General features: G+C 43.9%; 1 protein-coding gene across 11 annotated transcripts in view; it reads right to left on the bottom strand.

Annotated features, from left to right (window-relative positions):
- bi (T-box transcription factor bifid) overlaps nt 1–24324 on the bottom strand; it is a 105734-nt gene extending 81410 nt beyond the window's left edge. Inside the window, exons 1-2 of one of the 11 annotated variants that reach the window (XM_089476111.1) lie at nt 23774–24324; nt 5067–6412 (exon numbers count right to left, since the gene is read on the bottom strand). In XM_089476111.1, coding sequence (XP_089332237.1) covers nt 5067–6094 — 1028 coding nt within the window. In that variant the 5' untranslated portion in view covers nt 6095–6412; nt 23774–24324. Of the gene's footprint in view, nt 1–5066; nt 8582–23773 lie in introns of those variants that run through there. The other 10 variants (XM_089476113.1, XM_089476112.1, XM_089476114.1 and 7 more) reach the window with 10 other exon arrangements.
- Between the last annotated feature and the right edge of the window lie 234 nt (nt 24325–24558).

Genomic DNA, 24558 nt, shown 5'->3' with positions numbered 1-24558 from the left:
ACATATTATGCATATTTGGGTGCATTCACATGAATGAATGCACTGCATAGCATCCAATACTGCATAATATCATGTTACGCACTCACTTAGAGCTGCTCGCACTTATTCACAGTGCACTCACTGACATCGGATGTGAATAAGAAGTGAGTGCGTGCAATTAAAACTTAAACATTCAAATGTGAGTGCCAAATAAATAAATAAATACGCTAACAAACAACAAACACTCATTCACACTCAGCTCCAACTGTCGAGAGGTTGCTCAAGTAGGGGCACGAACAGGGAGCAGGGGGCAGGGGGGCAGGGGCGGGGGCTGGTTATTATTGCTGCTGGCAAATAACAAAAACAATAATTTTGACATTGATGATGATGATGATGATGATGGTGTTGGTGTTGGTGGTGGTGGTGGTGGTGGTGTTGCAACAACACGTTGCACCACGGGCAACAACAGCAAACAACTTGTAGTTTTCGCACTAGCTGGGCCAACGAGGGGGTGGGGCGCTCGTGAGGGGGCTCATTGTAGGGAGCGACGTCTCAATGCTATTTGCATGCCACAGCAACAACAACAACAACAGCAACAACGTGCAGCAGGCGCATGTGGCGTGCACAAAAGTTGCAACTTACACATGTGGCAAGCGCCTTGCCACAAGCTGCGGCCGTCTCTCTCAGTGTGTGTGTGTGTGTGTGTGTGAGTGTGTGCTGTACGGTAGAACAAATGAATGAGTACTTAAAAAACTTTTTACAAGCCACTCGAAACGTGGTGGGGGCAGCTGCCACAACAGCAGCAGCAGCAGTGGCAGCAGTGGCAGCAGCAGCAGCAGGGGGCGGCAGGAGGCGTGGGGGCTAGCTACAACAATTGCATGTTAGGCGCAACACTTTCGCAGCATTCAGCTTCTGTGCGCTGACCCCGGCTCAACTCATTAGAGAGAGCGAGAGAGAGAGAGGGAGCCGCAGTAGGGGCTTGAAGGCGCGCGGTGGGCGTGGCAGTTGGAGTGGTTATGTTTATGGATGGCCACTTGGTTTAGTTTCACACTTGAGCGCCAGCTGCTAATGAGCTTAAGGATTAACGAGCGAGCGCCGCAGAGAGAGAGAGAGAGAGAGAGAGAGAGAGAGAGAGTGTGGGAGTGGTAGAGGGGGCCAGAGTGGGGGCAATAAACTTTTTGGCGCTGAGCGGCGCAATGCAAGTTTACATATTTATAAAGGCGGCGCGCCTGTTTTGTTTGGGCGCGTCAATGGTGGGCGTGGCTGTAGTATGGCGCCACGCCCAGCGCCAGCAGACGCCCAACAGACGCCGGTGCACGAGAAACTTTTCTTTTCTGTTAGCGGAGGGGCTGGTGGGGGAGGGGAGGGTGCGGGTGGTTTGGCGGGGTGCGAGCGAAAAACTATTTTTGCAAATATTTGCTTAGCTTTTGGTGTTGTTGTTGGGCAACTGCAACGGCCGACAGCGCGAACAGCCGCTACCCAGCCCCGCCCACCGTCCACCGCCCACCGCTAGGGCACTTCAGGAGGGGTGAGGGAGGTGCGACCGAAGGGCAAAGAGCTTAAAGCGCCGTTCGAGGCGTCAAAGAAATTTGTAGTTTGGCAAACAAGAGCGAAAACGCAATGAATCATTGAGTGAATAAGTGAATAAATGCCAAAGCTGTGAAACAGCGGGCATACATAAGCTGCAAATTTAATGAGATATGAACGAGCTCAAAACGAATACTCAAATAGTATAAGTACAAATGAATCATTTAAATCAATAACAATTGAGTGAATATGAAAATTCATTCAAGAGTAAACGAATCATTGGCAGTCATGAATCAAATGAAACAGCTGAGTGAATAAACATTCACTTGCTGAAAATAACAGCAGCTTCGGAAAATCTCTGAATGTGAAACGAAATGTAAAGCAAATAATATTCATATGAATCAGATGAATATGAATTTCGAATACAATTCTTTTGCTATAGATTCATATATATTCAATCAGAAATGTGATTTCAGTTGAGCCCAACATGAATACATAAGAAATCAATCTAATCAAACAATGAATAAAAATGAATACAAAAAGTATTCGAAGCCCTAAATGAGTATACGTACAGAGTGCATGAGTGAATACCAGTCAATAGTTTTGATATTACACATACATATATCTGTATTCAAAAAATGATTAGTTTACTCCATGAGTGTATTCATGAGTGTCAAGTGAATACATGCATATGAATAGTTCAATTCGGAAAGAAACACTCAAGCAATATTGAGCGAATGCATGTGAATACAACTGTTGTACTTCACATTGCTATGACATGTCCACTCATGAGTGCACATGAATGCACTTGCTGACTATTCGCCGAGTATTATGCTAACACATTCACTTAAATTCACTTGAGTCATTCACCGTGTCGCTGTGGCGCACTTCAATTGGCACTCGGAGAGATTCAGTTGCCATTCACCAGGCACTCATATGAATAAGGCTCGCTCTCTCAAGTAGGTGTGAATCTTGAAACGCATTTTCACGCGCCAGGCACAGCGTCTAAAGAGGATAACGAAGGCACGCACAGACAGAGGTTTGTGAATATATCCTGGCGAGGATTCTAAAATGCGTTGCTTTTTCACCTACATTCGCCAACAGCAGGACAGAGACAAAGCGAGAGAGAGAGAGACAGGGAGAGTGGGAGTGAGAGAGTGTGTGTGGCACATTAGAACGTTAGGATGCTTGAGACGCCACACGTGCTCAAGTAGCTGGCAAGGATAAAGGTTGCCCAGGCATTGGGGTTCGCTCGCTCATCTCGTCCAACTCGTGATGCTCAAGCATTGACCTACGCGAAAACGTTTTGAGCGAACGGTGTCCGTTCGACGGGCAGGCCTCAATGGCCATGGCCAAAAAGATTGAGCGAAAAAGCCAAACAGCATATCTGGCTAAGAGCTATTCGTCCTACAAAAAGTCAGGATGTGCATCATAGAGAAGGTCTAGCAAAGGGGATCTATATCAATTGGCAAAGGACGAAAGGAGCGAGTGAAGGACGAACGAACGAACGGAAGGAAGGAAGGTAAATTCAGCAAGTGAGCACATCTAGAAGCTTTCGAAACATTAAGATGTGATTTACAAGGCAAACATATAGAGTATATAGAGCACTTAGTGGGAATTTGGTATAACTATAAAATAGGAAAAGATTTTCCATTGGCTAAACGAAGAGAACTGAGGACGATTAGATCAAAGAGCATATAAGTCCACAGAAAGGAGGCAGAGATATTGAAGAAAACTAAGGATGATTAGATCAAAGAGCATATAAATCCACAGAAATGAGGCAGAGATATTGGTGAACAAAAAAGAGATTTCGAATAATAATTGTTGATCTGGCAACGCTGCCTTGAACTTAAGAGTATGCACATCTATCCCAATAGACTTTGTCTCAAACTGAAGCAAACAAACTTTGCAGCTCTTAATTTTTATTAATAGAAATCTAATGGGTATTACTAGGTAGGTAAAACCAACTAAGAAAGGCAGCTTAGAATTCTAAGTGGCCTAAATAATATTTTAATTATATCCATATATGTAGCTATATATAGATATGCATATATATATTATAGATACATGTATAACACAATTTATATAGTTTATATAGAGAAGAACTCTATAAAAATAGTTAGCTGTACGAATTGGAATTGGATGGAAATTGTTATAAGAATTTTTTTTTTATTACCAAGTTAAGAGAATAGAAAAATAATTAAAGTAAACATCAGAACTGGATTTGAGTATCTTAATTTTTTTTAATTGTATAATTATATTACAAAAATTGAAAGTTTTGATGTAAAGGCAGATCTGGAGACCCTATGAAATGTTTATGAAGTATGTTTGTAGACATGTTCTCCTTTGACAATTTATATTTTATATGCTCCATACAAAATAGATTCCTAGTCAAATTGCAAATAGAGGCTAGACTGGGGATTTACAAAAACAAAAAACAAAAAAAAAAAAAAAAAAAAAAAAAAAAAGCTGGAGTTACTCTTAGCGATGTGTCTATGTAGGGATCACAGGGAACCTTTTCGGAAGTTTACTTTGCTATTGCATTTTACCACAGAAACCGCACTTGAAATGAAAGCTCGAAAAACTATCATCAGTCAAATAAAAATAAAATAGAATTTAATATTCTATCAAAATATATATTCCGCATAGAGTTTGCACGCACTATAGATTTTACACTCTAGGCTACTACCCAGAGATTCACCTAGAAATTGAAACTCACGCAAGTATCATAGATCAAAGATCTCGGGGGAACATTCTTATATCCAAACTTATTTTTGGTAAAGAGATTTATCGTTTCACAGTTTAAATTTGGACTCAAGCAATTTTATTGAGAGATAAATTCCATAAGAATTAGGCACTTTTTAGAGAAATATTTTAGCTCAAAGTTAAGAGCACTATGGATCGAAGGATCAGAGAGAAACAGTTCACTAACGAAGTTGCTTTCTAGACTTTATTTTCACATTCTAATAAATATTCTAAGTAAAACACAAATTTGAATTTTTCACTGAGAGAAAAGGGACTGAGGGGGTAGGAGATCATAGATCCTCTAGACTTTCTTTAACTAGAATATTTTCACTGGTCAAAAGGTTCATATATCACATAGATCTTGCTTGAAGTTGACATCATAGAACAAATTGTATACCAATTGTTTTCTCTTTTAAGAACTAAAACCCCCCAGGGGGAAACCGAAGAACCATCAAAGATCTCTTGATATGTATTTATAGTAAGCACTTTTCAATTTCATTAACTAGGATAGTTCACTCCAAAGATATATATATATGTGTATGTGTATCACATAGAGCTGTTGCTCAAAGTTTCAGATCAAAAGATCTTATTCAAGTTGTGGAACTTGCATATGTACTAAGGACTTTCACTTTCAAGATCTCAAGAGTCAATAGGATTTACCGATCGATCAATGGATCACTAAGACCTCTCAATCAGCAAAACCTTAGGGGTTCCTGGGAAACCCCAATCAACAAAGTTTTGCGGAGATACCCTGCTCTATGTCTCTAATGTTCGATCTGGTTCTGGATCGATGTTAACATTGACACTCTGCTTACCTGCCGCTCTTGGTGATGACCATTTCGGTGCCGAGCTTGTGGAACTTCTCCCATAGATCCTTGCCCTCGAGCGTGACCTTGGGATCGTCGACGACGCCATCGTCCTCGGGCTGCAGGGCGCGCAGCGGTCGCATCGCCGGATGCAGCTGATGGGCGACGGCCGAGGCGAGCACCACGTCCTCGGCGGTGGTGTAGGCGGTGCCCAGCGGATGGTGGGCGTGCGGATGCGCTGGATGCGGTGGGAAGCGCAAACCGCCGGCGGCGCTATACAGCCCCGGATGATGCGGCCCCGCCGGACTGCCGGCCAGTGCGGCAAGCGCTGCAGCCGGAAAATATGGCGGCGGCGGCGGCTGCTGCTGCTGCGTTCCCAAATGCTGCTGCTGCTGCTGCTGCTGTTGTTGTTGTTGTTGCTGTTGAGGCAGCGGCGGCGGATGCGTTGGATGCACTGGATGCTGTGGCAGTCCAGCTGCAGGTGGTTGCTGCTGTGGCGGTGGCGGCGGCGGCGGTGCAACGCTGGGTGAGTGGTGCGCGGGTAGAGACGGCAGCGGCCCAGCGGCAGCAACTCCAACGGGCGGCAGCGGCGGCGGCGGCGTCGCCGTTGGCGTATTGGCCTGGCTGCCGCTCAATGCTGATTCGCTGCTGTTCAAGTGATTGTTGTTCTTATTGTTGCTGTTGTTGTTGTTGTTGTTGTTGTTGCTGTGATTACTGAGCGGGGAGAGCTGCGAGGGCGAGCCGCGAAAATTTGCAGCACCGCCCGAGCCTGGCGAACTGAGAGCTTGAGCTGCGTTGTTGTTGCTGCTGTTGTTGTTGCTGTTGTTGCTGTTGTTGTTGTTGCTGTTGTTGTTGTTGGTGTTGTTGTTGCTGTTGCTGTTGCTGTTGCTACCCGCCGTCAACAGCGACGAGACGCTGAAGTCAGTGGGTCTTTGCGAGAGCTGCAGAAATGGATGATATGCCATCCCATTTGCGAACCTGGCGAATGGATCCTCAGCAGACTGATGAAGTAGCAGCTCCTGGACGTCGTATCTCATTACATTACAATTTACAACAACATGTGCGTCACGCAATAAATTGTACAAACTACGTTTCGAGTTTGAATTCGAGTTCGAGTTCGCCAGTTGAACAGGTACTTTGATATATGTATCTCTCTCTCTCTCTCTCTCTATCTCTATCTATCTCTTTCTAGATATATATTTATATATTCAATATAAATTTTAATTTATTTATTTATATACTTTCTGTTTGCACACACACACACACACACACACACGCACGCACATATTTGTGTAGTATATTTTTCTATTTTCTTTTGTTGCTGTTGTTTTGTTGTTGTTGTTAATTTTGCTGTGCTTCATATGTTAAAAAAAAAAAAATTAGAAATATTTTTTTCTTTGTATATTTTGCTTTTCTTTTTGGTTTCAATCAAATTTCAAAAAAAAATTATTTGTTTTGGCGGCGGCAAAACGTCAACGCGACGACGGCAACGGCGACGGCGACGCAGGCTTATTGAAAGCTGCTGCTGCTGCTACTGCTGCTGCAGTCACTTTTACTTGAGCTGCTGCTGCTGCTGGCACAGCTGGGCTTTTATTGTTATTAACAAATTGTGCAGCTTCCAACCAGAAAAAAAATGAGTAATGGGAATTATTTGTTTGCTAGAGAACGTTCACGACAAAATAACTGACACAGACGGGCCAACGACGACGACGCCGATACGAACTACACGCCGGTCGCTTCCAAACTGGAAAATACACAGACGTACGCAGGCAGCGCAACCCCCGAAGACAACAAACAATACACGAGCAACGACGACGACGACGACGACAATGCTGCCTCAGTCGCTGCCCGGGTGGGCAGCGCTTTTTGGCGAGTAGCAGACGAGTGTTGAGTGAGCGAGAGTGAGTGAGAGAGTGTATCGTGTGTGTGTGTGTATGGTGTGGTGTGTTGAGTTTTTGTTGCTGGGCGTGCGAGTGAGTCGGATTGGGTATGTTGCGCACTACGGCTGCTAGAGTGTGGGAGCAGGGCAGACTGAGAGACATACGCTGAGAGTGCGACTCCAATAAGAAAACCTAAAACCAAAGTGTTGAGTTGACGCTTTACCGTATATATATGTGTGTGTGTGTGTATATGCGCTTGTGTGAGAGCGTGTATATGTGTGCGTGCAGACAAACAACAAGACGACTGTGACAAACCAACCAGCGGCAGCGGCGCCGACGTCGGCAGCGTCAAGCCGTCGCAAGGCGTGTGACAAGCAGCATGAAGCGTGTTAGAAGTAACAAGGCAGCTGACACCAAAAGTGCAGCGCGCCAGAAAAATGCCTCAAAATGAGAGCAGCACATAAAAGCACACACAAACAAATATATATATGTATGTATAAAAAAAATAAAATAAAATAAAATAAAAATAATCTGCTAGAGTGTAGTAAATCATAGCCAAAAAAAAATAAAAACAGAAAACGTCCAAGTAGAAAAGAAAGCAAAAAAAAAAGCTGTTAGCTCCATGGGAGAGGGGGACGGGAGATGTGTTGGGTTTTGGGGTAACGGCCAAGTTGACAAATGACGCGCAAGCGAAAAATGCGCTTCAATGGTCAAATGTTTTGATGGACCGACGAAGGAGGAGGTGAGTGGGAGTGGGAGAGGGCGATGGAGAGGGGGCGGTGAGCTAAAGTGAGAGGGAGGCTTGATGAATGTGCTGCGCAAGGAGCAGAGCGTATGTGATGTGCTATGGGGTGGGGTGGGTTTTTGTGGGCTGTGGGGTGTTCGCTTGGCGGGCAGAGGTGAGTAAAGCACAGTAAATGCGATAAAAGGCAACACAGATAAGGCAAACAAACGTAAAGCGAGGAGTGACAGGGGAAGGGGGGAGACAGCCAAGTTGGAACACAGCGCGTGCTGATTTGACCTAGACTGACCTTTTTCTGATCAGAATATATGTAGAAAGCGCCTGTGAGAGAGCGAGAAAGCAACAGCAAAAGTGATCGCAGGCAAAGCTCTTACAAAATTAAACTAAACTTTTAATATTTTAAATAATGCTGAAAATGTACTATTGTGCTTCAAATTATTACCAAATACTGTTAAGAAATGCCCAATTATATAGAAATAAAATGTATGATGAATAATTCTACTTTTCAGTTCTTAAAAAATATGATTGAATTAATTTTTTTCCAATTAAATTGTTTAATTGAAGCTACCGGTGCCGATTTCCCAATCAGAATATGTGACATTATTTATTGAACCCCTTATCAATTGGAATTAAAGCTTTTTCCTTATTGGAATTATTGCTGCCGATTTTCCAATTGAATTGCGAGCGCTACAGGAAAACTACATACATGCACATGTCCAATTAGAATATCACTTCCAACTAACGGCCACACCTACGGCATTGTGGAGTAGGGGGCGGGCGATAAGTGCGGATTAGGCGCCGCATTTCAAAGTTAAACGCGCTTTTGCCGCTTTGGCAGCTTTTGTGCGTCCGTAAATGTAAATACAGGAGATTTATGTCGCGACAGGAGCAGCAGCAGCAGCAGCGGGAGAGGCAGCAACTTCGGCGCTAACGACGCTGACGCCGATGCCGATGCCGATGCCGTTGCCGACGCCTAAGCAACGTACAAATTCGCAAGTGCGAAAAAGCCGAGCAAAAAGAGGAGCAGCAAAAACAAAACCAACTACAGCAGCAGCAGCAGCAAGAAGAAGAAGAGCTGGACAGGCGCGCGTGTGACAAACTTGACGCTAAGTTTGCGCAAACACGGCCAGTGGCGGTGGGCGTGGGTGTGAGCGAGACGGCACGAGACGAGGCGTGCAAATGAAAGGCAAAGCTCAAGCAGAAGACATACACACGCAAACAAGCATAGACACACACACACGTACACTGACAACAGCAGCAGCAGACAAAGAAGCTTTGGCAGCGACGACGGCGACGGCGCCAAAAAGCAAAAACGGCAACGCAAATGTATTTTGTCACACGTTTTCATACATATACACACATACAGGCATACAGCATAATAACACACACAAGCCGTGCATGTGTGTGTGAGTGAGCTGGCTGGCACTATTTGCGTCGCCTGTGCGCAAGAAAAAGACGACAAGCGCAACGACAGCGACAACGACGACGACGACGACGACGTTGAACTTGCTACCCGACAGGCTGTTCCCATTGTTGTTGTTGTTGCTGTTGCTGCTGCTACTGAGCAGTGCTCAGCTTGTGTGACAAGTTTAACCACAAATACATACGCACAGAGAGCATGCACACACACACACTCACACACACACACGTACGTAGCGACGCGCCAGCTAGTTAACACCACACCTCACAATGGCGGCGGCAATGTTAACTCCTCTGCGCCGTGCCTTAGCCGTGCCGTGTGTGTGAGTGAAATGGCGCGACGTCGTGGTGGCTGCTGCTGCTCTTGCTGTTGTTGCTGTTGTTGTTGTAACTGTGTAAGAGGTGACAACATTTCTTTGCATGGATGTGTGTGAGAGTGTACGTATGTATATATATATATATATATGTGTGTGTGTGTGTGTCGGTGTCTGTGGTGTGAAAAATTACAGCAGCAGCGACGCCAACGTCGCCGTCGTAGCTGTTGCTGTGGTGAAGAAAAGACAATGAGGATGCTACACGTCAGCCAAACCTGTGGCGAGTCTTGTTGTTGTTGTTGTTGTTGTTGCTGTTGTTGTTGTTGGAGTGAAAGGCGATTAGTTGGCTTAGAAGCCCAAACGGGTGTACATAGTCAAAATGTATATTTTGGACCCAGACATAAACAATGGGCTAAGTAAACGCAAAGCCTTCTTACATTAATTGCAGTTCAATTGGCCGCACTCGACGCTAATGCTAAGGCAATGAAGGCGCTGCTGCTGCTGCGGCGCTGTAACTGAAAGAGCAAATGGATATTAACAGCAACAGCAACAGCAACAAAAGCAGCAACAACAACAACAGCAAATGCTCAAAATATGCTCAGAAGGTGTTAAAAAACAACCAACCAAAATGCCGACTAACGCCTGGCCAAAAGCGCCAGCCGCTGCTGCTGCTGCTGCTGCTGCTGTTCACTCTCTGCCGCTTGTTTGTATATTGATTTAGCTCAGTGTTTGTGTGTGTGTGTGAGTGGGCAGCTGCTGCTGCTGCCGCCGTGGTGTGTTGAATAAGGCTTACACCACAGCATCTGCAGCTGGCGCGAGAGCGAGCGAGCTTAGCCGTAAGTGCGCTCTCGTTTACTACTACTCTCCACTCTCGCGCTCTCGCTTCCACTCGCACACTGTTGTTCGTCTGCTCTCTCGCTCGCACTCGTTTTGGCTATTTGGCCATACAAGCGTCGCATAGTAAATTTCGTCTGATTTTTTGTTGGCGCTTTGTAGCTAATTAAAAGTTTATATGTGCACACACACACACACACGTGGACGCACACACACATACAGAGAGACAGGGCAGCTGCTGGCTGCCTCATAATTATCTGAAAAACTTTATTTGACGGCGTTTATTTGACTGGCTGCCTTCCCCAATGGGATCAGCCGAGAGGGGGAGTGAGAGAGGGGAGGGGGTGGAAGATGAGAGGTCTCTCTATCGCGCTCGCTCACACGCCTGTGTGTGGGCATGTTTATTTGCTTAGCATGGTTTAGTTGCGCCTGTATTTGTGTATGCATGTATGTGTGTGTGTGTGTGTGTGTGTGTGTGTGAAAATTTACAAGCGGCGCGCGTTAAATTATCCAAATATGTTGGGGGCAAAAAGGTGACGACGAATGGGTTAACACTTTGACTAGCGCGTGTCTGTGTGTGTGTGTGTGTGTGTGTGTGTGTGTGCGAGCGTGTGTGTGTGTGTGTGAGCGTGTGTGTGTGCGCGTGTTTGTGTGTGTAAATAATAAACAACATTATGCTGGCCATTAGCCAGCTTCAAGCGTTTAGATTTAGCTCTATTGCTCTTACTCTCACTCTCTCTCTCTCTCTCTCACTGAGAAAAATGTCGCATGCCGAGCTTGTCTTTGCCCAGGCCACGCCCACTGCCTCTGTCTGCCTGTGCAATGGCAATCAATAAAATTAGCATAAACTTGAATTTCACGCTGCCAAAAACAATGAAAGCTTGTTACACACACACACACACACACACATACACCCACACGCGCATGGCTTGGCTTTAACAAACACAAATACAAAGCCAAAGAATCGCGCCATAATAAATGTCTAGCCTTATGTAAACGCAGACAGAGTAGCTCTAGCTGTACGTGTGTGTGTGTGTGTGTGTGCCGACACTCTCAGACACACACAGACACGCAGACGGACACACGATTGGATAAGAATCGCAGCATTTACATAGGACGAAGGATGCAGGGGGCAGCAGGCAGAGCACCAAGGCACTCGGGCGCCACATAAGCACAGTTCATATGCCGCATATTAATGGAGCCGTGTAGCAAGCTCTCTCCCCCTACCTGCCCCTTTCTCTGGCTCGCTCTGGCTTCTGCTTCATGTGTGCGAATTCCAATGCTCTTTGGCAAAAAGCTTATTAATATTATTATCAAAAATTAAGGCGATTAATTTCACTCGCGCATGTTTTTGTTTTTGTTTAATTAATGATTAACTGTAAAAACCGTGTAGGCCTTATAATACTATAATATAGTTGCAGGGCATTCAGGATTCGCACTGACTGCGCCGACTTCGGATTGCAGCGAATTGGCTTGGATTTTTCCGAATCCGATAGAGAGTAATCCACAGACAGACTGAGTTTCCCTTTCTCTTGCCAAGCCAGCGAAATAATAGTTAATCACTCGCTATGTAGCTATGTCTCTATGTATTCACTCGTTTATCTTCATTCGTTAGTTTTCATGCTCTACTTTTCATTTAGTGTTAACTTCGTTTCATTTTTGTTCTCGCTACTTTCGACTCGTTACTTTGCATTCGTTGCACTGCTCTCTCTCGCTCTCGCTCTCTCTCTCTTCTCAGTTGTTATTTTCCACTCGTTACTTTTGCTTTGCCAAACTTGATTTCGTTTCATTCCATTTGCCACTCTGGAATCGCTCTGCTCTCTTTCTCTTTCTGCTCAGCTTTCCATCTGCTTACTCCACTCTCTACTCTTCGCTATTTACTACTGCTATTCACTCGCTACTTTCGACTCGTTACTGTGTTTCTTGAGCAATAACTCTTCTGCTGTTTTGCCAACTATGTTTATATATGTCTTCCATTTCAATTTCGATTGCATTTCTTCCTTTCTCTTTCACTCGTTACTTTGCAGCGAGTAAAGCATATCTGTTAATGCACATCATTGCACTCTTCTGCAGCAATGCTCTAACTATTTGTGTCTCATTTCTCAAACGGGAGTTGAATGTTCTATGTGCAGTAGAATCCGGCTATAACGATACTCAAGGGATTGTCGTTATACCCGGGTCTGGGGACCAGAATTTTCGTCACTATAGCCGTACAGACGCTATAAGCGGAGTCGCTATAGCCGGATTCTACTGTATATTTGCTTATGGAACGTACTTTATATTTCATTCATTTTTCTTTTATTTTTTTTTCAGATTTTCTTAGCCTTGACTCGTTGCTGTTGAGCGAGTAAAGATAAAATTCTTCCTGTGTCTCTCTCCCTCTTCCTCTCTCGCTTTCTCTCCCTCTCTATCTCTCTTCTTACTCGTTACTTTGGCAGCACTTGAAGCGATTTGGTTGCCCCAAAACAGCTAATTGTAAGCAACTATTTACACACATTCGCGCACAGTCACACACCTGCACACACACAAACACACACGCGCACACACCTGCAGCTGAATGGTGTGCTGTCGCGCTATCTCTATGTCTCTCTCTAGCCGCTGGCCATGTTTTGTTGCCTACTTTGGAGCGCCAAGCAGATTGCCAAATGCCGGCAAAAAGGCCGCCAGCAAACGGCAATTGCTCAATTACAGCGCAAAGCGACAGCAGCGACAACAACAGCAACAGCAACAGCAGCCTTAATGCATATGTGTGCAGACACATACACACACACACACACACACACACACAGATAGGCATTGGTGTTGTGTTGAATTTCACGCCAGCAGCTGCCAAGTGTAGTCCATAGTTTTTCGCCATTTTTAACTCACGCGCGCTCTCGCTCTCACTCGCTCGCTCTCTCGCTCTCTCTATCTCTCTCTCTCGCTCTGCTACTCTATGCAAGCTCGCGCGTATGTGTGCGTGTGTGTGTGTGTGTATTTATTGTTTAATTAACTTCACGCCTGTCTATCACACACACACACACACACACACACACACACACACACACACACACGCACACAGTCAGACACAGCACAGACATTGCCTTTATACGTTGTTTGCACTGCGCTGTCTGCTCTGCTCTCGCCCTCACTCTCTTTCACTCTGTCTCTCTATGTGTGTGTGTGTGTGTTTGTATAACTGTACAAAGCATACGCATGCTGCAGCTTTGTAGCTGCTGCTGCTGCTGCTGCTGCTGCTGCTACTGCTGCAACTGTTTTTGTTTTTTCAGCTCACACAAAAGTTAATCAGTTAGGGCAATGTGTGAAAAACAAAGTGCATTCCGAGCTGATGCCTGATGCCTGATGCCGTCTGCCGTCTGCCGTCTGCTGCCCGTTGAATGCCCTGGCAACTGCGCACAAAGGGTATACAGAGTGCAGACACTGAATTGAAGTAGAAATTTAAATTTTTATTATTGATTTTTATTATGGATTCATATTTTCCCTTTGTCGGATATCGTCAATCTAGAGATTCATTTGGAATGGATGTGCTCCCTCGTGTTAAAAGCTTCTAGGTGAGCTACACAAGGATTCTTCAAATTTCATCTACATATATACATATATGTATCTCCCTCCTACTGCATATCTCTCTATCTGCTACATTCACTCTCTTTCTCTCTTGGTAGGCCTTTGATTGGTTCCCATTTGTCTCTCTTCCTCTTTCTAGCTCTCTGTCGCATTCCCGTATATATTATCTCTCTATAACTCTCTCCTATTCCATTACTTTTTTTGCCTCACTCTTTATTGCTCTCGCTCTTTCTCTATTTTCTCTTGTGCTGCCTCTGTGAGATTCATTCTCGATGCAGTTCCTTTTCCATATTTCTCTATTCTCCTTCTTCTTCTCATTCTCTTTCTCTTTCCCATTCCCATTCTCATGCTCATTCTCATTCTCATTCTCATTCTTATTATTATTCTTATTCTTATTCTCATTCTCATTCTCATTCTCATTCTCATTCTCTTTCTCTTTCTCATTCCCATTCTCATTCCCATTCTCATGCTCATTCTCATTCTCATTCTCATTTCCATTTTCATTTCCATTTTCATTTCCATTTTCATCATTCTCATTTCCATTTTCATTTTCATTCTCATTCTCATTCTCTATATGTATTCGTTTTACTATCTCATCTACTACTATCTCATCTCTACTCTCTTTCTGGTTCTTTTGCTTTCTCGTTTTCTTCCTCACAGCTGTTTTCTTATATTCCTCTGTCTTTTTCACTTACATTCCTCTTCTTCTTCATCTCTTTCACCATCTCTCTCTCTCTCTCTTTCATCCTCTCTGTTTGCCTCTCTCTCTCTCTCTCATTCTCTCTCATTCACTTACTCTTTTTCCATCTACCTCTCTATCAAAAAATTTTTTACAGGGTATTTCTGGCTCGTTGTCGCTCAACTCCTGCTATAAAGTTTCCTGTGAATGAAACTAATTCTCAGATCACACACATGCAGTACAACTCTTCTCTCCCTCCCTCTCTCTCTCTCTCTCACACACACACACACACACACTCCTAAGAGCTGCTGTAAAGTATGCTTTGGCATTTTCATTGTCTGCACAAATGGAATTAGGGAACTTTTTGTGCAAACGTGTTGCGAATCATTTGTGTTTTAATTAATGCACAGCCAGAGCGGGGGGCAGAGCTGATTACAGCTGGCTAGGGCGAGGGGGCAAGGGAGGGCAACGCAAGTGCAGGTGCCAAATAACGTTTCAGGCCAGGCCACAAAATGTCAAAATTTTTCACTTTTGCCATTTGCCATTTACAACTTCTTCGTCTTCTTCTTCTTCTGCTTCTGCTGCAGCTGCCCCTTGCTCACCGCCTGCTCCGGCAGCGGCTGCTGCTGCTGCGACTTTAGCTTCTATTCAGCATTTCTTTCTTCTCTCGACTTCCACATTTTGTTTTTTTTGTTTTTTTTTTTTTTGTTTTGTTTTGCTTTTTGTGTGTGCATTTTCCATTGAAAAGCGCTCTTCACAAGCAATTAAACACACAAAAGCGTTTTGCGAGCCACGCCGCTAGCGAAACGAGGCGGGGACAGAGCAGGGAGGTGCGAGGGGCGGCAGGCGTGGCGTGGCAACACAATGTGGCAAGATAAATGGATGGCAAAGCACAAGCTGCAATATGAATAATCGTGCTGCATTTGGCGAAGAGAGCGCGACAGAGAGAGAGAGAGAGAGGGAGAGAGAGCGAGAGAGTGGGAGAGGGAGATAGGGGTGGTGCGGCAGAGGGAGCAACGACTGGGCAGCCAACACTTTTTGTGTGAAAAACTTCACGAGCTGAGCGGACTTGACGGGGAGGGTGGGCTGAGGGTGCTGAGGGCGGGGGCTGAGGCAGCCCAAGAGGAGCCCAAGAGGGAAACTGCCTTGGCTTGTTTACACAAGCGATTGGCCAAGACGCAGGCGAATGGGCTGTGCTGTGAGCCAAATGCTGGGCGTCAGCCAAAGGAGTGGCCAAAAGTACACAAGATTCACACCGACAGCAACAACAGCAGCAGCTTGACAATATTCCTAACACCACACACACACACGCACACACACACACACACGCACACACATGGAGACATTTACACACACAGTGAAGTGAAATGTTTTCCGCAGTCTTCGCGTTGTCTCTGTCTGAGCAGCAGCCACAGCAGCAGCCGTAGTAGCAGCAGCTTCCCTTGTTGTCTGACCCCCCCTCATGGCCCACGCCCCCTACAGCCCCTACAACACATGCCGCCAGAAAATGGCGTCTCCTGCCAGCCGAAAGCTAACTTCGCTGTGCCAGCAATCAGCTATATATATGTGTATACATATATACATATATATATATATATGTGTGTGTGTGTGCACATATATCTGAAATTGTCGCCCATTATTTGGTCTGGCATTTTCTGCTTTCAATTTGCCATTTTCAGATTGATTTGGCCTCATTTCTTTCGAGGCAAAAAAAAAAAACAAGAATTTGATAAATGTCAACTTTATATATACACTTTCCTACCACCCGCACCCTCACTCTCCCTCCCTCACTCTCCCTCTCTCTCTCTCTTGTTTCCTCGCTCCCTGGAGTCCTATTACAATTTCGTGTTAAATTATTATCTATGTAATTATTTTGGGCATTGGGTAATCGATGCTTACGTCTTAATCGCTTTGGCATTTCCATTCCGTAGTCAGATAACAATTGCCGCTTAATCTGAATATGTAACATAATACCTATTATTTCATCTGGATTTCATGCGCTCAGCCAGGTTAATTGCGTCGAATGGGCTGCTGGAAATTTAGTTTATTTGTTGTTTGAGAATTGCATAGAAGGGCAGGGAGAGAGAGGGATAGGGGGATAGAGAGAGAGAGAGAGAGAGTGAGAAAGAGAGAGAGAGTAGGATAGAGATAGAGAGGAATAGAGCGAGGGGTGGGGGACCCCTTCATTATTTCCCTTTGAGACCTATAATAAATTATATAATATAATTTGTATTTCTTTTTTATGTTTCACTATTGTATAAGATAGATAGATAGAACAAACAACAATTTTAGTATTGTTTGCTACATTCCTATTCATATTTCATGCAATTCATTTCAATTGAGCTTATGAGAATTGCATAGAGAGGCGATTGTTATACCTATGCCGATATCAAATAGCTTGACAGTTTATCTTATTTTTATTATATTTAAGTTCAATTTAGATGGTACATCGATTTTCACTGAGTTAATATGCAAATCAATATTGAGAATTGCAAAGAGAGGCGTTTCTCATGGATTTTCATATCAAATACATTGACAATCCAATTGTTCTTCACTAAATCTTCTCCTATCATAGAGTAAAGACACTTGAGAGACTAGAGAGGCGAGAGCTAACGTATTCTGAATTCAATTTTGATCCAATCAAAGGAAATTCCATTAATATTTTGGAAACAAATTATTTTTCAAAGCGTATTATACCAAGACAGAGCTATAACCTAGTCTGGCCTGAGATAGCTTGGCCTATAGGCCACGTTCTCTGCAGCGAAGAGAGAGCTTTCTGCTTCTTCCTCAACTCAGCTTAACAACTTCGATAATCCCTCTTAGCAGAGTTTCTCTATATGGCCGCAGGCCTCAATTAGCCTAAAAGAAATTATCAATTGCAAATTTATTGCAACTAAAACTTGCCCTGCAACAACAACAACAACAACAGCGACAAAGAAGCAACAGGCGGCAGGCGGGCTGGCGGGCTGGCGGGCAGGCAGCAGGTGTAAATGAAAACACGACACCTGGGCCAGCATAGAGAAGTTTTTTATGATGAGCTAAAAAGCAAAACTTTTCATTTTATATGCAAAAAGTGCAAATCAACAGCAGAGCAAAAGTGCAAAAAACAACTGAGCCGGAGTAGAGGCTGCCACTAGCCACTAGACACGCCCCCTGCGCTCTGCCGCCGCCCCTGCTGACCGCACGAGGCGAACTCAACTCATTAAAAAAAAAAACTCTTAGAATTGCAGTTCTTTCTCTCTCTGAGTGTCTGTGTACGTGTGTGTGTGTGAGTGTGCGTGTGTGTAAAGTTTATTTGCCTGCATTTGACTAAGCCGAGGTGTGTGAGAGAGAGAGAGAGAGAGAGAGAGGTAGAGAGCGTGCGAGCGAGCCAGCAGGTGCCATAAAAAGGCGCCAGGCGGACGAAACTCTCAGCAATTATGCCACAGGCTGCGCACAGTGGCGCCCTCTGCAGGTCAATAGACGCAAACGCAAAAGCAAACGCCCGATGCCGAGGTGCGATTGTAAACAAGGCAGCGCGAGAGCTTCGCGTGTCGGACACTGCACAGCACAACAATGGATCAGTGGGGTGGGCGGTGCAGGGGCGAAGAGGGGCGTGGGGGTGTGGATGGGGGACTGCTCCTGCAATCAGCTAAATGAGTGACCAGGCCGAAGAAAAAGGACGCGCCAGCGGGCACATCAAATGAAATCGAGCGTTTCACAAGCACAAAAAAAGAAAAAGAAGAAGAAGAAGAAGAGGAGGAGGAGGAGGAGCAAGAGGAAGAAAAATGTCAAACTGTGCGCAATAAATGTAAATACACTGCGAGAAAAGCCTCGAACAACAGCACAGCGCAAACAAAGGCAAAACAGAAAGAGAAAGAGCACAAACGGAAAAAGACAAGAAAGGAAAAGAAAGCCAAAAGAAAAGAGAAAAACATAAGAAGAAGAAGCAGCAGCACTTATAAATAAAAACATGCTCATTAATGTAAAAGTCAGACGCAGGCAAGCAACAAGAGCGAGCGAGCGAGCGAGAGTGAAAGAGAGAGAGCGAGAGCGAGAGCGAGATAGATAGAGGGTGGCACTCGCTGGGTGGTGGGTTCCTGGGCCCTGGCTGACAATGCGAATGGCTCCTTGGACGTGCAATTGAAATTGGAATTCACTTTTGTGTCGACTGCGACAAAACAGCGTCCCACGTCCAGCTCCACACGCAGGACGCCCCGAGCCCAGTGCGGGGGCGGGGGCGGGGGCGAGGGCAGCTGGCAGCCAGCTCCTTGGCCATTATGATATTGTATTAAGTGATGCCAAGTGAAGCTGTCGGCAAAAGTCGCATTGCCTTGATGAGTCAGCGCCGCTTAAAGCTCGCACTAAAATCTAGAGTGGCTGAAAGAGAGCTTTAAGAATGTAGAAAGTGCATGCTAGACACAAATGCAGTTCAATTAAAGCTTCAATTACGAATGTCTCTTTAGCTGCGAATCAAGTTCAAGCGGATAACAAAGAGCTTTCAGCAACTTTATGAGAAAGCTTCAGTAAATTAGCAATGAAAAAAATGATCTATGAAGAAGAAGCTGCAGCTGAAATCTAGAGTAGTTGACAGAGAGCTTTAAGAATGCAGAAAGTGCATGAAAGACACAACTCAATTGAAAAGAGCGAAAGGCTCTAAAGCTGCGAAACAAAGAGCTTTCAGCAGCTTTATGAGAAAGCTTCAGTAAATTAGTAATGTAGGAAATTATCTAATCTAATCTAATTTAAATTCAATTGAAATCAAGTATTTTATGTTACTTTTATTTCACTTTTGGATCCACACCATAAATTGCATATGGAAAAAGTTACTTAAAAAAAAAAAAAAAAAAAAATTCTAGCTTCACTTGAGAAAATCGGATTTCGAGTCAAATAATTGCATTTCTCGAATCAGACGCCTAGTTAAGCAGCTTTAAGAGTAATTCACTTAAAGCTCTCGAAGCTTTCGACAACATTTGCACAGCAATTAAAGCCAAGCCGAACAACAAGGCCAAAACGAAGGCGAAAAGCCAAAACAAACAAAAATCGCGTGAAAATGCGCCAAATTGTTAGACGAAACTAAGGGAACAAAAAAAAAAAGAAAAAAAGAAAAAAATTGAGAAGAAAATTGTTGTATACATTATGCAGATGAAGCTGAATGGAGATGAACAAGGTGGAGCTGAAGCAGAAGCAGAGGCTGAGGGCGGAGAGGGGGCAGAGTAGGAAATGAAGCAGAGAAGGCGCACAACTTATGTAGCCGAAATCATTTCAGCAATGTGAGGAAATAAAAAAGAATTTCAGCTTGGTTTTGACAGGCAAATAGAGCGGGGCGAAGTGCGGGACGGAGGGAGGAGAGGGGGTGGTAGGGTGACTGATAGAGTGGGGGTGGCAACTGAAACTTGCAGCAGTTCAAGTTGAGCACCTGACATTGTCAGACAGCAGCAAGCTGTTCCGCATAGCCCGCCTCCTGCCTGCTCTCGCCCGCGACTACCCCTCCCTCTCTCTCGCTGACTCTCTCACTCTCTGTCTGCTCTGCCTAGTCAAGTAACATGGTCTGCATTGACTTGACAGCTTTCAAGCGCTCAATGAAGTGCTTCAGCTGAAGGCCAAAAACCTGCAGCTTGAGCAAAATCAATATGATCAAAAAAAAAGAAGGATAGAAAGAGTGCTCGCTCTCCCCCTGGCTCTCCCTGTCTCTCTCCATCTCGTTCTCTCTAAATATTGTTGGCTTCCTGTGCAGGACGCGCGCGCTGTTATAAATTAAATTCGTAATTGATTCCTGAATCCGCAATCCTGCAAATGGGATTACAACACGTTCAAAATCAGCAGCAGCAGCAGCAGCAGCAGCAGCAGCAGCAGCAGCAACCCCTACTACCAACAACAGCAACAACAACAACAAGCATAGTCGAGTGTTTGTCTATAGATACAAAATTGCGTGCGCTGTAAATGAAACTGAAATGTTGTTGAGGCCAAACCAACCCAGCCGCATGCAGCAGCAGGGATGCCACGGCAAAAGGACCTTCAGAGACGTCAGCTGGCGCGTCAGTCACTCAATAGACATATAGATATAGATATCGGTTAGATACAACAACAACAACAATATATTGTATGTATATATATGTATATATATATATATATATCTGTATATATGTATAAAGTTTAGTTAAGTGCGCGACAATGTGCTCAGAGGTTTCAACCCTCGCCGGTTCGCTTAGCTAAGAAGCATCCATCCAACGGCAATTCCATTCTTCCGCCGGTAATAACAACAACAGCAACAACAGCAACAACAACAACAACAATCATCATAACAATGGAGCACAGCATACAACACTCTGCAGCAGCACTCTATAGGACTACTATCCGGGCCTCCCTTACTGCCCGTACTCCCCCATGCAACAGCCCGTACTCTCAGCGTCTCTGGCGCGCACTTCGCTCTCCACTGCCAACTGCCGACTTTGACCTCGTTGTTCGTCTCTCCGCTTAACAGCTTACAATAATTTCAATGCCACCACTTTCAGCACCCCCCCCCCCCCCCCCCCCTCCTTCGCCACCCTCTCTTCACTGCCCCCACAGCTCATGCCCTTGCTGCGAAGGGCTGGAGCGCCACATTTAAAACTGAATAGCTCGCGGACAAAGCAATTGATACACCCAAAAGAGAGCGGAATTTCGAGTGATTGCTGAAATCGGTCAACAATCGTGGATGAGCTTTAACTGGCCGTGGACAGATCAAAAGAGCAGCTAACACGATGAGGCAGCAGAAGAGTTAACAAAAAAGCTGCGACAAGCTGCAAAGCGAAAAACAGTTAACAAAGAAATTGCACAAAATTTATTTGATCTTGGTATTTCATGCAGACTTGGCAATGAAAAGCTGTTCAGCAGAGAGCTTTAAGAATGATAATGTTAAAGCTTCCGTTTACGCTCGAAGCTTACTGGAGCTTCAAGAAAATGTGGTACACTCTAAAGTTTGATTAGCTCTAGGAGTTTAAGTTGCAAAACTCTGCAGTGCAGAGCTTTCAGTATTGCTGTATTAAAGCTTACTTGAACTTAAAGAAAACTGTAGGCAATATGAGCTTGAAATGCTTTGAGTAATTATGATTTTATATATAGCTTAAAGCTCTGCTTCAACAACTACAAATTGAGAGCTATGTCCGCTTAAAGCTCAGGTAAAATACATGAAAAGTGCATTTCAAGCTAGAAGTATTTCTAAGGCTATAATAAAATGCTTTAACAATGCCTACAGCAATCAAAGAGAGCTTTAAGAATTAATGCGCAAGCAGAAATTTATATGCTTTCATATGTGTGCGAGCTTTATAAACTATCAACTTAAAGCTTGTGCACTTAAAGTATTTTGAGCTTTAAGCCATGTAAAAATGTACACTAAAAGCTCTTCATAATTAAATTGGATAAAAACATCAATTTCTAAAAATTCTATTTAATGAAAGCTTTATTAACTTCAATAGTAAACGAATTAAAGCTCCAAGAAACGTTTCAGAGTGGAGTAGAAATCTGAAGGCAATAGAACTCTGGGAAGACAGAGATATTCGAACTTTTGGTATATGAATGCTCGAGAGCTAGCCAGGTAGCAGAGCGCATTCCTCAAGGTAAACTGCATGCTGCACTTACATAGGTAAGTGAGCAGGTAAAGCCAATCAAGTTCTTGCCACACGTCTGGACGCGGTTCCATGCGGCTTGGCTTTGACTTCACGGCGTATTATGTTTTCCACAGCTGTCAAATTTGATTTGACAAATGTAAGTGATACAGAGAGACACAGAAAGAGATAGAGAGAGAGACAGAAAGAGAGAGAGGGAGGGGGGGGGGGGGGATATAATCCAGCTAGCTATTTGCATAGAGTTTGAAATGCGATTTACACCTTCTTCTTCTTCTTTTCGTTTTGTTTTTTGCAGCTCTTCATGCTCGAATGCGCCGAGTGCAGCTATTGATAATGACTGCAGATTAACACATTATCAAATATTTACAACATCCGAGGTGATAGGCGATTACACGCATCGCCGCATCGGCTGTACGAAAATAAAAGAGAGAAGCTTTTTCCCATCATTTCAAGTGTGGTCCGAACAAATTTATATCAGAGCTAGGAGGGAGGCGTGGCAGTAGCCATTAAAACGCTTCTTTTTTGGCTATTTTAATCGACCTGATGAAAAAAAATACCATTCTCATTTGGTTTTTTATAGCATATCTCGAGAACTACAAAAGTTGAAGATGTCAAATTTGGTGTGTTTGTTCTGGTAATGCTAAGGCAATATAAAACCATTTCCTTTCTTTGAATGCATCCATGGTAAGCTTTGGATGGTATTGTTATTCACTATTTGTATAATGTTTGTGTGTAAATAAATAAATAAATGCATAATACTAACTATAGCTATATACTTTAAGTTGATTTATTGCTTTACTATAGAGTTCTCCATGTGTTTGTATTTTATTTTAATCTATTTATTGTAGATCATATTTGCTGCTATGAAAAAACTATTGCGGGGCTGCGAAACATAAACAAGATTTATCGGCTTCAGTTTGGCATAGATCAAAGTTATATAGTGGAGAATTTTGCATGTGCCCAGTGGAAAGGGAGAAACAAAATAATGAAATAGATTTAAATATATACCTATATATAATTCGAGATTTAGCATGTATATATAGCATATATAATATATACATATACATATACATATACATATACATATACATATAATTCTAAATATAGATTATATATATACATATAGAAATCTATCTGTCATATATAATCTTAGCTTAAGAAATACGTCAATGTAAAATATTTAGTCAACTTGCTATTTAACTTGTTGGAAATGCTATTAGGTAAGACTTCATATACAACACTTAATATATAAGACGTCATATATAAAGCTGCAAATTTCAAAGCTACGAAACAGACATAGGTGGACCCAAAGGTAAATAGACCTTGCTATATCGATAAAGTGGAAAGAATACGTTAAACAAATTTTGTTATGAAGTCGAACGAGCCAAGAAATATCTAAAAGAATACAAATCAGGCAAATAAGTAAAAACCCTAAAAAAAACCCTTCAGAAGAATAGAATTTCCATCTACGACAAACACAATAGGCTCTCAGTAGATAAATAAAATAATATATATATACATATATGATATGTGATATATGCATATGATATGTAGATAAGTAACTCAATATACGTAAAGATTTCGCGTTAATCCGTGACGTTGCCGACGTTGTTGTTGACGTAGCCGCTGCCAAAAGCAAATCCGCAGCTCCTAATTGGAGGATTTTTGAGAGGATTTTGAGGGGTTCGGAATGCAAACCTTTTCGTTCAGTTTAGTTTGATATACTCGATTGGTATTTCATTCTTATGGAGAAGGCAAAGGTAAACAAATATATATGAATATATATATGTATGTATATATGTACGTTGTATATCACTTGAGCACTGTGGTAGTTTAGTGTGTGGGCGAATCTGTTTGAAGTGATTGCAAATGTGTTTTAAAAAAACTCGCACGTTTTTCTCGCCGGCTCCAAAAAACAAAACAAAAAACTTGACGAAGTTTGGCGGAGTCACAGAACAGAAATGGGACGCGCGACGCGGCTGGGAGACGCGCGACGGTAAACGGTTGAAACGCTTGAAACGTTGCAAAACGCTCGAGAAACGCTGAACGCTGAACGCCAGAACGCAAGAACGCAAGAACGTTGAACGCAAGAAGTGGAAACGCAGAGCGTTCAGAGTACGTGTGCAGGCCGAAACGTGTCCAAGCCAAAGCACCAGGCAGGCAACACAGCCGGGCCGGGTTAAGACAATCGCGGCAGACAAGTCCAAGTCCAAGTCAAAGTTGTCAGCAGAGCGTTGACAGCGACGGCGACGGCGACGGCGACGTCAGTGGCAGTGGCAGCTGCGCAAGCTGTGTGACAAAAATCAACAAGCAACAGCAACAGCAGCAGCAGCAGCCGCAGCAGCGACGGCAGCAGAGCGAGAGAGCGCGCGCCGGCTACAAAGTAGCCAACTCTCAAGACGGCGGCTGCGACGTTGGCAGCGCGCGCGCCGCTTGTTCACCACGGCGCCGCAGACGTTAAGTAAAAGCTTAGCCGAGCTTAG

The sequence above is a fragment of the Drosophila arizonae genome, chromosome X (assembly GCF_054131065.1).
Source record: "Drosophila arizonae isolate 15081-1271.41 chromosome X, UAZ_ARI_1.0, whole genome shotgun sequence".
NCBI classification, from domain to species: domain Eukaryota; kingdom Metazoa; phylum Arthropoda; class Insecta; order Diptera; family Drosophilidae; genus Drosophila; species Drosophila arizonae.
The sequence above is the reverse complement of the archived record's forward strand: the minus strand, read 5'-3'. Positions and strand labels throughout refer to the sequence as shown.